A 14,670-nucleotide genomic window follows, 5' to 3' on the forward strand; every position below is an offset into this window, starting at 1 on the left:
TTTTTAATGTTAGTCAAAGCAAAAGGCCAATTAAACTCAACAGCTGATAACCAAGTAGCGTAATTTATACCGTAGAGACTGTCTGATCCTCTTTAAGGGTTTCGTGGTTGAATGGTTTCACCGAGCCCTTCAGAACGAGGTAAAATCCATTATGTCCGAAAACTGTAATCAGAGAAAGAGAAGGAGAGATAAATATGGCAGAAGACACACTCGATTAGAAAACCCTCCACTCAACAGTTACGGTTCAGCTGTTTCGGGTCAAAACGCTTGACCCCATTATGCAGGTAGGCAAGAAACTGACTATTACATCTTATCGCTGCTTCTGTTATGCAGAGAAATACACATGCAGAATGAGATTAAACACATTACAAGGATTTAAAAAGTACAACATTAGTCATAGAGTCACTACAGAGCATATGTATAAATCAATGCATGCTGATGGGTTCTATAAGACTGAGATTTCTTGCATTCAACTGTGAAATAAATCAAAGCAACTGCTTTTAAACGAACGGTTCTCTTTAAAGCGAAAGTTCACCTAAACATTTTAATTCTGCCATCATTTACTTATCATAATGTCACTCCAAATTACTTAAATTTCAATCTTTTCTCAAACAAACGTATTATACAGTTTTCAAATGACCTGGAATAGAGTTATTGTTAAGTAAAACCATTAAAATTACTCTTATATAAAAAAATAATAAAAAAAATTCAATTAATTTTAAGATAAAGTACTATTTCTAAAACTACAAATAAAAACAAAAAATTAAAAAAATTAAAATGAAAAAAGCACATAACTAAATTACTGAAACTTCAACTAAAATTAAAATAAAAACTGAAAATATAAAAGTATTTTTTTTAAATTATAAAAATCTAAATAAATATAAAAAAGTAAATATTTATCTAACATTCAGAGGTAATCCTAATGATAATAATAATAATAATGATAATAATAATAATTTACTGATCATTATTAATATTAACATTAAATTATTACAATACTAAATATCCAAAAAATATATTGTTATATAAATATATTATATATGTTGTTAATAAATATATTAAATATTAATACTACTAATTTAGATTTCAGTTAATATAACAACGATTTACTAATATTATAATTAAATATTACTATTATTATCATTATTATATTAAATATGTTGTTAATGAAATATCAATCAATATATAAATATTAAACAGTAATCATTTAGATTATCTTCACAATCACGTAACACGCAGGGGTAATTCTAATAATAATAATAATTTACTGATAATAAATTATTCATATTAACATTCAATTATTACAATATTAAATATCAAGAAATTATTATTGTTAATAAATATATAAAATATTAATATAATTCAAATGACCTGGAATACAGTAATTGTTAACTAAAAGCACTGAAACTACTCTTATAATAATAATAATAATAATAATAATAATAATAAAGAGTAATACAAATTAGAAAGGTTGCCTTTTAAACTGAAGTAATATTACTAATATTACTAATATTAACTAAAACTGAGAAAAAAATAGAAATACTGAAAATGAAAATGACAAAAGCACTAAATGTTAAATGAAAAATGAAAAATTAAAAAGTAATTTATACAAATTATAAAAATAGAAAATATAAATATAAAATAAATATAAAAATATAAATATAAAAATTATAATAAAAGTAAGTATCACTACATATACTATAATAGTTTATGCTGTAAATAATGATAAAAAACACCAGAATACAGAACCAATTTGCTTGACTGCCCAAAAAGTATTAAAAAGTGTGATTGTGACAGTCCGTAAAAATGCAGATTTTCAGAAGGAAAAAAAGTGAAAAGTTAACAATAACAGAATTTATGTTTGGATGAACTATTCCTTAGAAACAGCAATATACTCTTTATATTTCTTTGATAAATAACTAAAAGACACAAGCATTCACCCAACACCCTCAAAGCACCATACATATATATTTTCATTCCTTTTAGGAATTTTCACACATCATAAAATGAGCCATATTCATATCCTTCTGTCATATCTATATTTTCAGGCAAATAAATCACTTTGACACAAAGATCTGAATGAGATGAAAACTGCTCTCTGAAAGCAAACCCCTCTATATACTTGGAAAAACACTCCCATCATCTCTCACTCCTCACACGCAAACTTTTCAGCCTGGCGCAGACGCCTATCAACAGCAAATCACAGTGTTTATGCTCTGTAATCATCTGCAGCTAAAACTTGCGTCCATAACGAAGCCCTTCCCCCCTCCATCTGTGACATACAACACACCACAGCCATTACCGCCCCTCTAGACGAATCAATAAAGAAATCTCCATCTCCAAAACACCAGACGTTTGCAAAACGGTAACCATCGCTGCGAAGGCACGGATTCATGCTTTCATCAAATTGTCTTTCCTTTATGTTTTTGCTTAGCGGCCTTGAAAGAATACGTGGCTGCTATTGAGCACAGATTAGCAGACGAATGAACACGTCGATAGAAAATCACGCATGCCGGGTTGGGCTCTCAACCTTTTACAAACACATCCAAACACTTGACAATATTCATAGGTGAGACCGAAAGATGATGCCAATGAAAGATCTGTTTGATTTGTCTTGACAGATCGTGTTGCACGAGGCCACTGATATATAATATACGACTAACAGTTTTGGATTAAAGAGAATCATCTTCTTTGGGAAGCGAGCCAAATGTGTTGCAAGGTTCTGGATCAGAAAAAGGCAATGAGGTAATACTGTTTATGAAGCCTATATATTACATGAATAAGATTGCTGAGGTTCTCATTCATGGGTAAACTGTTCTAAAGCTGATAAACCTGCTGAACTAGAAATAGGAAGCTTATAAAGAAGCACAATTTATTTATGAAGTGATTTTATGGATGATTCCAATCATTTTGCCATTGGGCAAAAACAAACGGTGGATCAAAAATGATAGAAGAAATTATCTTTAAATAAGACAATTCCTGACAAAACTCTGCCTACACTCTCAGTTACACAGTAAGACTTATGGGTAACACCTTACAACCTGATGAGCAATAACTGCTTAAATTTCAATTGGTTTCTCACACAAAGCTATCATATGACTTCTTAAGACTCTGAATATAGCGCATGAGTCATACGAACCACTTTTATGATAAATTAATGTTGTTTTGTCTTTCACCCTATTATATTGAAGATAATGGCTTCTACAGTACATAAATGCACACATATCAATTTGAAGAAATATTTCACCAAAAGAATGAAAATTTGCTGAAAATGTACTCACCTCAGGCCATCTAAAATGTAGATGTGTTTGTTTCTCCATCAGAACAGATTTGGAGAAATTTAGCATTACGTCACCTGCTCACCAATGGATCCTTTGCAGTGAACGCAGGGTGCACACAGGTATTGCAAAATTAAATTTCGGGACTTTTAAGGACTTTCCAAGCACTACTTTTTGATTTTCAAGGACTTCAGAGATGTCGCTTATCGAACAATGTCTTCTATTTCAAATTCTAAAAAAGAAAAATAGATAAAAATCTACTAATAAAAATGGCAAACATAAAGTGAAGCACGTGCAAAGTATTACTACTACAGTACTGCAAAGTATACTACACTTTTACTATAGTAAAATCACTGTTAACTGTCTTATTCTTGTATTTGTGTATACTGTTTCTTTTTTCTGTTTTGTTTTTATAACTGTACTGTCTTAATGGTTTGATGTTTTCTACTGTTTAAGGAAAAAACTCTGAAAAAAAGATTAGCAAAACCACTCCAAAATCCTGATCTGAAACAAATGATTCGGTTCCGATCTAAAACGAAAGATTTTTGCGATCCACGCTCTGAAGTTTGATCCGCATAACAATTCTCGAACCATCATTTCAGATCAGGTCTCAAAGCGCAGATCACAAATCATTTGACTTAGACTGGAACTTTGAATATTGCGAATCATTTGATTTCGAATGGGACTTCAAATCGCGCATCGCAAATCATTTGATTTGAATCATTCAATTCGCGAATGATTCACAAACCCGTTCCGATTTTTCATGACACATTCTCTGAAATCCTGATCTGAATCAAATGATTCACTAACCCACACCGAAGTCTTGATCTGAATCAAATGATTCGCTATCTGAAGTTCCAATCTAAAACAAAAGATTCGCGATCCATGCTCTGAAGTTCCGATGTGAATAATGATTTGTAAGCCATCATTTCAGATCAGGCCTCGAAGCACAGATTGCAAATTATTTGACTTAGATTGGAACTTTGAATATTGCGAATCATTTGATTTTGATCGGGACTTCAAATCTCTCCCTCGTGAATCATTTGATTTGAATCATTCAATTCGTGAAATGATTCACAAACCCGTTCCGATTTAAATAAAAGATTCATGACGTCGGCGCCGATAGCCTCATGGGTAGTGCATCAACATGAAGCGCTGTTGCGCTACGGGCATCCCGTGTTCGAGTCCTGGCTCGCTGACCTTTCCTGATCCCGTCCCCCTCTCTCTCCCACTTAATTTCCTGTCTCACTACTGTCCTATCAATAAAAGGCAAAGACGGCAAAAATAAATCTTAAAAAAAAAAAAAAAGATTCATGACACATTCTCCGAAATCCTGATCTGATGAATGATTCACAAATGATTCACAAACCCACATTGAAGTCCTGATCTGAATCAAATGATTCGCTATTCGCATTCCAAAGTTCTGATCTAAAACAAAAGATCTGCAATACACGCTCTGAAGTTCCGATCTGAATAACGATTCGGAAACCATCAATTCAGATCAGGTCTCGAAGCGCAGATCATTTGACTTAGTCATTTGACTTAGATTGGAACTTTGAATGTTGCGAATCATTTGATTTCGATCGGGACTTCAAATCATTTGATTTAAATCATTCATTTCGCACTCTGAAGTTCCAATCTAAAACAAAAGATTTGCGATCCACGCTCTGACGCTCCGATCTGAATTATGATTTGTGAACCATCATTTTAGATCAGGTCTCAAAACGTAGATCGCAAATAATTTGACTTATATTGGAACTTTGAATACTGCGAATCATTTAATTTCGTTTGGGACTTCAAATGGCGCATTGCAAATCATTTGATTTGAATCATTTAATTCACAGAATGATTCACAAACCCATTCCAATCTAAATAAAATGATTCACGACAATCCTGAGCTGAATCAAATAATTCGCAATACGCAAAGCTCCGGTCTAAATCAGATTATTAGGGATACGCAGTCCAATTGGAGCACTTCGAAACAGTGAATCATTTGCAATGTACGAACCCTGTGAATGGGTGCCGTTAGAATGAGAGTCCAAACAGCTGATAAAAATATCACAAGTAATCCAAACCACTCGAGTCCATCAGTTAACATTTTGTTAAATGGAAAGCAAGTCTGTAAAAACCAATGCATCGTAAGGGCATTTTAACTTTAAAATGTCGTTTCTGCACTACTGTGGCACCCATTCACTGCAGAGCACCACCGTTGGTCCATTGGTGAGCAAGTGATGTAATGCTAATATCTCTATATTCGTTCTGATGAAGAAACAAACTCATCTACATCATGGATAGCCTAAATTTTCAGGATATTTTCATTTGAGTGAACTATATGCGCTCTATTCCTTCAAGACTATGACTGTGTGTGTGTGTGTGTGTGTGTGTATATATGTATATATATCTCACTGATCTGTCCACGGTCCCAGGTCTCGATGGTGGTGACGGTACTAATCTGTTTCAGCTCCTGCGAGCCCAGCTGCGAGGTCAGACTGTGGACTCCCTTCAGCAGTTTATAAATGGTATGATGCTCTGACTGCGATCTCTCAATAGGGCTGCAAAACACACAAAGAATCACACATTCATTTTTCACGAGACTAAACAGCAAACTCTATTCAGTGGGCGCTCACAGCAGTGTTGGGGAAGCTACTCATTATTTAAAGCATTTAAAGAGATACACCACCAGTCAAAAGTTTTTGGACAGTAAGATTTTTAATGTTTTTTTAAATAAGTCTCTTCTGCTCACCAAGCCTGCATTTATTTGATACAGCAAAAACATCAAAATTCCAAAATATGTTTACAATTTAAAATAACTGTTACCTATTTGAATATATTTTAAAATGTAATTTATTCCTGTGATTTCAAAGCTGATTTTTAGCATCATTACTCCAGTCACATGATCCTTCAGAAATCATTCTAATGTTCTGATTTGCTGCTCAAAAACATTCATTATTATGTTGATAAGGGAGTTCAGAATTTATCTGAAATAGAAATCTTTTGTAACATTATAAATGTTTTTATCATCACTTTTAATCAATTTAAAGCATCCTTGCTAAATAAAAGTATTAATTTCTATAATTTCTTTCTCAAAAAAATAAAAATAAAATTTCCTGCTTCAAACTTTTGAATGGTATAGTGTATAACGTTACAAAAGCTTTTTATTTCAGGTAAATGCTGATCTTTGGATCTTTCTATTCATCGAAGAATTTTGAAAAAGATGTACTCAACTGTTTTAAATATTGATAATAATAATAATAATAATAAATGTTGTTTTTTTAACAGCAAATCAGCATATGAGAATGATTTCTGAAGGAACATGTGACACTGAGGACTGGAGAAATGATGCTAAAAATGTAGATTTGATCAGAAATAAATTACATTTTAAAATATGTTCAAACAGAAAGCAGTTATTTTAAATAGTAAAAATATTTAAAAATTTTACTGTTTTTGCTGTACTAATAAATGCAGGCTTGGTGAGCAGAAGAGACTTCATTAAAAAAAACATTAAAAATCTTACTGTTCAAAAACTTTTGATTGGTCGTGTAGTTCACCCAAAAATCACTCACCTTCATGTCATTTTTACAACCTGTAAGACCTTTGTTCATCTTTGGAAATTAATATTTTAAATAAATTAATATTTTTGATGAAATGCGCAACTGACACGTTTACTTTTTGTGTGCAAAAAAAAAAACAAAAATAAAAGACTTTATTTAACAAATTCTTTTCTTCGACACGTTTACGTTGCACATGTGACCAGTTGCTCAGTATTTTCAGTATAAAAATATTTTCTAAAAAATAATAAAATAGAATAGAATAAATTATTTAAAAATGATTATTTTATAAAACAAATGTTAAAATTTAAAATACAAAATTAAAATACACATTTACACACAAAGATGTCTAATGTATTGGAACTGGCCCATTGAAATTAATGATCTGAAAGTAAAATAGAAAAGAGAATTACATTTCGATAAAATAGTCCAGATTGACTAGTTAGTCGACCATAATGACTGTAAATGCTGAAGCTCCTATGATTTGTTTCCTGAAATAGTTGGGCACAATGGTAAACCAGCAGCAGAGTTTAGCAATTTGGCAACGTGCAGCTATTTAATCGCACCTTCAGAGTCCATTAAAGACATTCTTTACAAGACTCCAAGATAAACTGTTTCGAAATCTAGTCCCATCTGCATTAAAGTAAGTGTGTGTCCTAGACAAACCCCCTGCAACCCAAACAAAAAACTCTTAATCTTTTTACACTCTCACTGTCCTACAGGCACCATCTCAGATAATGAAACCTGAACACTTGCTATTAAGAAAAATCCTCTACAGCGTGTTATTATGTTTAAAGCTAATTCTTAAGGGAAAAACGAGTGTCTTAGTGTGTGATGATGATGGTATTAGCGTGGTGTCTAGTTCCATGGGCATCCGAAAGATAAAAACTCAAGGCGCAATAGCCGGGGAGGAGTTTAGCCATCAAGAGCACACCGCTGCCAGCGTGAGTGAGTAATCACAATGCCGATAGACTGTGTGCGCACGAGTTTGCTTATGCTGGATGAAGGTCAAATCCATCAATCAATCCTTTGTGGGTGTTTGCTTGTGCTTGTGGGTTCGGTAAATCAGTGTCAGTCCCAACACAGCCGGCTGTAGACAGGCGAAAAGAATAAAAGCTCTCAAACTATTCAACGTTGTACTAGAATATTCCATCTCTAAAGTATGATTGACATCCATCAGGCTTTTTCATTTCAATGCTTCAACAGCAAAAACAAGAAAAAAGGAAGCTGCTTTGTTATTCCAGTTTACAAACACACACACTTATTGCTATATATAAGCGCTGTCAAATCGATTAATCGCAATTAATCGGGATTAATCGCATCCAAAATAATGTGCATGTGCTGTGTATATATATATATCTACAAATGCAAAAATGTACATGCATATATTTACTAAATATTTACATGTATATATGCATTTATATTTATGTACGATTTACATGAATATGTGCATTTATATTTATATACGATTTATATTATATAAATATATATTACATTTATTTATTAAACATATGCATGTGTTTATGTATAGATACATGTATAAATATACACAGAACACGTACATATGTTATGTATATACAGAATTTAATTTAATTTTTGACAAGTTTCACAATATGATTACATTTACTTCTTTTCTGTGGTGGAAACAAAAAACAGAATTGTGATATATAATTAAAAAATAGAATAATTACAAAAAAAGTCTAAATTGTGAGAAAAAAGTTAAAATTGTAAGATAAACAGATGATTTTTGGCAGGAACAAACATCCATAGTTTCCTTATCTTAAATTAGAAATAACATAAGCAAAAAAAAAACAACATTTACATGCAACATCTGCATAATAATTCACAAAAATACAGCTGATGTTAAAATGACTATGAAACAACTATATGATTAAAAAGCCATGTAACCAGGGTGGGATTTTATTTATCTATTTTTATGCCATTTTTATTTTTTCAGTTCAAATTCAGTACCAATCAAAAGTTTTTGAACAGTAAGATTTTTTTGTGTTTTTTAAAGTCGTCTTTTCTGCTCACCAAACCTGCATTTATTTGATCCAAAATACAGCAAAAGCGGTAATATTGTTAAATATTTTTTACTATTTTAAATAACTGCTTTCTATTTGAATATGTTTTAAAATGTAATTTATTCTTGTGATCAAATCTACATTTTCAGCATCATTACTCCAGTCTTCAGTGTCACATGATCCTTCAGACATTCAAGAAACATTTATATATATTATATATATATATATAGAGAGAGAGAGAGAGAGAGAGTATATTTCTATAACACTGCCATATTTCTGAAATTGTTTACCTTTATATAGACGTACACTACCAGTCAGAAGTTTTTGGACAGTAAGGTTTTTAATGTTTTTTAAAAAGTTTCTTTTGCCCACCAAGCCTAAATTTATTTGATCGAAAGTACAGCAAAAACAGTAAACTTTTGAAATATTTTTAATATTTACAATAACTGTTTTCTATTTTATTATATTTTAAAATATTATTTATTCCTGTGATTTCAAAGCTGATTTTTTAGCATCATTACTCCAGTCACATTATCATTCAGAAATCATTCTAATATTATGACTTGCTGCTCAAAAAACATTTATTATTATTATGTTGAAAACAGCCGAGTAGAATTTTTTCAGGTTTCTTAAATAGAGAATAGAAAGTTCAGGAGAACTGCATATCTAAAATAGAAATCATTTTTAATGTTATAAATGTCTTTACCGTCACTTTTGATCAATTTAAAAGCATCCTTGCTAAATAAAAGTATTAATTTCTAAAAATCTTCTTTCTTAATTATACTGACTCCAAGCTTTTGAATGGTATAGTATATAATGTTTCTTTCTGTTCATCAAAGAATCCTGAAGAAAATATATTCAACTGTTTTAAATATCGATAATAATAATAATAATAAATGCTTCTTGAACAGCAAATCAGGTTCATGTGACACTGAAGACTGGAGTAATGATGCTGAAAATGTAGCTTTGACCACAGGAATAAATTATTTTTTTAAATATATTCAAATAGAAAGCAGTTATTTCAAATAATAAAAATATTTCAGATCAAATAAATGCAGGCTTGGTGAGCAGAAGAGACTTCTTTAAAAAAAACATCAAAAACCTTACTGTTCAAAAACTTTTGACTGGTGATGTACTTTGAAAAATTACTATACAAACATATTCATTAGAGTTCAAACCATGCTGCACAACAGAAATGACTCACCAAAGAGTCTCCAAACATCTCAGATCCCTCATACACCTACATTTTTCCATCTTTGATACACTTCAGACTACAAATCAATAAACTCGAATGCATTCACTGTAAAACACTACACAGATGGCAGAGCTTAGTCCTAATAGCGTTAGCAGAAATGTACAAGCATGAGTTTACAATTTACAGGAACGTCTCGCACACAGTTTGGCATTCTTAATTTCAGGGTTCACAAAACATCCTCTGTGCACCAAGTTTGTAATTCCCCGTCCGCCTGCCAAAGCGCTATGCGGATAAAAAGAAACACATTATGCCGTTTAGATAATAGCATATCATCTTTTACACTGTGGGTCATTTCTGGGGTGAGAGCACAACTTGCCTTTTAAAAGATACAATTAGCAGTAACATCATCTATCTATGGATGGGAATGAGGCGAGTTTGAACATTTAAGGTCATTATGAGTCATGATGGGAAATTCAGATTCTTCTGGTTTCTATAGAGTATTCAGACTCAAAAGACGTTACCCAATTAGTTTTTATTTAACAAGAATGACAAAGAGATGGCCATGGACTCCTCCACAAAATGCGTAAATGTTCAATGGTACTTAATTTAAAAATTATGCACTTTTAAACAGAGAAACAGAGAAAACAAGTCTAATCAGAGAGCATCTTTGTAACATAGCTAAGTTTCAAAAATGTGCAATAAAAAAAAAAAAAAACGGACAAAACTGGTTTGATATAAATTTAGCGTTTTTAGCTCAAAAGAGATATAAACTTGCAAAATGTTGCAATTATCTTATTTTTTATTCTGTGGTGGAAAAAAAAATGAATTTTGAGATATAAACTCATATAAAAAAGTCTGAATTGAGAGAAAAAAGTTAAAATTGTAAGATAAAGAGACAATTTCTGACAGGAACAAATGTCCATAGTTTCCTTATCTTAAATTAGAAATAAATATACGATGAAGAAAAAATAAAATTGAATTTATATAAAACATCTACATAATAATCCACAAAAATACAGCTGATGATAAAGCCATAAAGCCATTGAACCAAGGTGGGATTTTATTTATTTATTTTTATGCCATTTTTATTTTTCAGTTCAAATATGCTACTAGTCAAAAGTTTTTGAACAGTAAGCTTTTTAATGTTTTTTTTAAGAAGCCTCTTCTGCTCACCAAGCCTGCATTTATTTGATCCAAAGTACAGCAAAAACTGTAAAATTGTGAAATATTTTTACTATTTAAAAATAACTGCTTTCTATTTGAATATATTTTAAAATATTATTTATTCCTGTGATTTCAAAGCTGATTTTTTAGCATCATTACTCCAGTCTTTAGTGTCACATGATCCTTCAGAAAATCAAGAAACATTTTTTTTATCAATATTAAAAACAGCTGAGTACATTTTTTATAGTACACACTATAACTTCTTTTTTTTTTTTTTTTTTTTGAGAACGAAATTACAGAAATTAATACTTTTATTTAGCAAATTTAGCAGGGATGCTTTAAATTAATCAAAAGTGATGATAAAGACATATAAATAAAAAAATAAAAATGTTTTTAGAGCAGCAAATCAGAATATTAGAATGATTTCTGAAGGATCATGTAACTGGAGTAACGATGCTGAAAATGAAATCACAGGAATAAATTACATTTTAAAATATATTTTAATAGAAAACAACTTTAAATTTAAATAGTTCAAATATTTCAAAATTTTACTGTTTCTGCTGTACTTTGGATCAAATAAATGCAGGCTTGGTGAGCAGAAAAGACTTCTTTAAAAAAAACAAAAAAACTTTTGACTGGTAGTGTATAATAGTTCACTTTCGGCATGAAACCAAAGCCATAGGCCTTGTAAGGTAAATCAGATCTTTCTTTGATTGTAAGTCTCAGGAAAAAATCAAACCGATCACATATGCACCTCGCCAGCATTTCTTTCATCTCTTCTTCAACACTAAATACAATATTAGTTCAACAAAAGTGCATTGTTACTAAACAACTGCTTTTCACATCAAAGGCCAAATTAAACCTGAAAACCATTTTTGTGTTGAAATTTTCCTAAGTGGTGACTTCGAAATAGCGAATAACAGAAGCTGACTAGGAAATGATCTCTGGCTTAATTCCAGGATTGTCGCTGACATTTCCATATACTTCCATTAATTATGAATTCTCTGTAGATAATAATAATTGCAAGCTTTAATCCCTCCATAAGATTCTAATTAACTGGAGGGAACTTATCGCTGAATGAATAGGAGGAAAAAACTGAATTATAACTTTTTTTGTGAGAATATGTGCTGATTGCGGTACATACAGAGCCTGTGGTGTTGAATAAAAACAGCAGAAGTAAGGGAGAGAGAGGGAGGATGAGAAAGTGAAGAAAAACTATTGAATTTCCAAAAGAGTCCCATTCTACAAAACAAGCGTCTGTGTAAAATAATGATCTACACAACCAATAGTTAATGCACACTTGTTCAATGTTGATAAAGTCATTCACATCACAACAAAAACAGTAGTTTCTTTAATAATGCTAATGCATTTTTGCTCTCTACACATTGTGACGAAAGCAAAAGCTAGCAATTGGTCTTTATACCTTCTATATCAGTCCAGATTATTACTTTAGATTATCAGTTAGCCAAAAGACAAATGACATGATGTAGAGCCCCCAAATTTAAAGTGACAGTTCACCCAGAAATGAAAATTACCCCACCTTCAAGCCATCCTAGGTGTATATGGCTTTCCTCATTCAGACGAATACAATCTGAGTTATATTAAAAAAATGTCCTGGCTCTTCCAAGCTTTATAATGGCAGTGAATGGGTGTTGAGATTTTAAAGTCCAATAAAGTGCATCCATTCATCATATATAGTGCTCCACACAGCTCCGGGTAATAACTAAAGGCATTCTGAGGAGAATCGATGCATTTGTGTGAGAAAAATGTCAATATTTAAATCTTTACAAACCGTAATTTTTAGCTTCTGCTAATTATAAAGTTTTAAATATGGATATTTTTCTTACACAAATGCATTGATTGGCTTCAGAAGGCCTTTATTAACCCCCGGGAGCCATGTGGAGTACTTTTTATGATGGATGGATGCACTTTATTGAACTTCAAAATCTCAACACCCACTCATTCGTCTGAATGAGCAAAGCCATATATACCTAGGATGGCTTGAAGGTGGGGTAATTTTCATTTCTGGGTGAACTGTAACTTTAAATTTGGGGGCTCCACATCATGTCATTTGTCTTTTGGCTAAATGATAATCTAAAGTAATAATCTGGACTGATATATAAGGTATAAAGACCAATTGCTAGCTTTTGCTTTCGTCACAATGTGCAGAGGGCAAAAATGCATTAGCATTATTAAAGAAAACTACTGTTTTTGTTGTGATGTGAATGACTTTATCAACATTGAACAGGTGTTGAGATTTTGAAGTTCAATAAAGTGCATCCATCCATCATAAAAAGTACTCCACATGGCTCCCGGGGGTTAATAAAGGCCTTCTGAAGCCAATCAATGCATTTGTGTAAGAAAAATATCCATATTTAAAACATTATAATTAGCAGAAGCTAAAAATTACGGTTTGTAAAGGTTTAAATATTGACATTTTTCTCACACAATTGCATCGATTCTCCTCAGAATGCCTTTAGTTATTACCCGGAGCTGTGTGGAGCACTTTTTATGATGAATGGATGTACTTTATTGGACTTCAAAATCTCAACACCCATTCACTGGCATTATATAGCTTGAAAGAGCCAGAACATTTTATAATAGAACTCTGACTGAATTCATCTGAAAGAAGAAAGTCATATACATGTAGAAATATTTGCGGGTGAGTAAATCGTGGGAAAAATTTTACATTTTTGGGTGAACTCTCTTTAAGACTCATGCAATCACTATTTTCCCATTTTGAAGTATTAAAATATTTCATAGTGTTTTATAGAAACCTGATTTATAGAATAACCCATTTTGTGTCAAAGTATAACAAACTCAATATAAACAAAGAGAAAACAAGTGTCACAAAAAGCCCACAACAAAGGTTGCTACCATTCTCCATGTTTTGCTGCTCAGTTTGTAAGACAATTACAGCAAAATCAGAGAGGTTTCATCGGCCAGCAGCTTTCACAGGCCTGTCGGACAGCGAGAGGCTTTGTCTTTCAACAAATATCTGTAATGGTCCTTATCTGAGGAGCGGGCCGCCTTTACAACACTATCTTATCAGCCACCAAATACTTTCCTGCGAACTATCTCTAGAGAATGCACCAGGAAAATTGCCACTAAACCGAGAGCAGCCACTGACATAAATCACAGAGAAAGAGGTACATCGATAAGGGCTATCTCAAAGTTAGAGCCACAAAGCTGTTTTGGGGTCAGAATGGCCAGCAAACTTAATTCAAATTCTAAGTGCCACTTTACTTTGAAGATAAAAGGGAAACCTTCTCCGGGTAATCAATTCAATCTGAACGCACAAATCTCATTGCTGATAACCTCCACTGTCTTGCCTTAAATTGTCTGCAGCACTTTTCTCGAGCTCAGGCAAAATAGGAGGGGGAAAAAAGTCAAGCCAGCATTTAGAAACAAAATGATTTCGCTGTACTTTTCATCTCTTTTATCCCACCAAGAAAGTCAGA

At 32.1% G+C, this 14,670-nt stretch overlaps 1 protein-coding gene across 1 annotated transcript in view; it reads right to left on the reverse strand.

The window, feature by feature from the left end:
- Positions 1 to 14,670, reverse strand: part of cnbd1 (cyclic nucleotide binding domain containing 1) — a 62,751-nt gene that overhangs the window by 25,659 nt on the left and 22,422 nt on the right. The window contains exons 5-6 of the mRNA XM_051097888.1: positions 5,685 to 5,830; positions 71 to 162 (exon numbers count right to left, since the gene is read on the reverse strand). Of these exons, the coding sequence (XP_050953845.1) occupies positions 71 to 162; positions 5,685 to 5,830 (238 nt within the window). The remainder of the gene's footprint in view (positions 1 to 70; positions 163 to 5,684; positions 5,831 to 14,670) is intronic.

Source organism: Labeo rohita, chromosome 24 (assembly GCF_022985175.1).
Source record: "Labeo rohita strain BAU-BD-2019 chromosome 24, IGBB_LRoh.1.0, whole genome shotgun sequence".
NCBI lineage: Eukaryota > Metazoa > Chordata > Actinopteri > Cypriniformes > Cyprinidae > Labeo > Labeo rohita.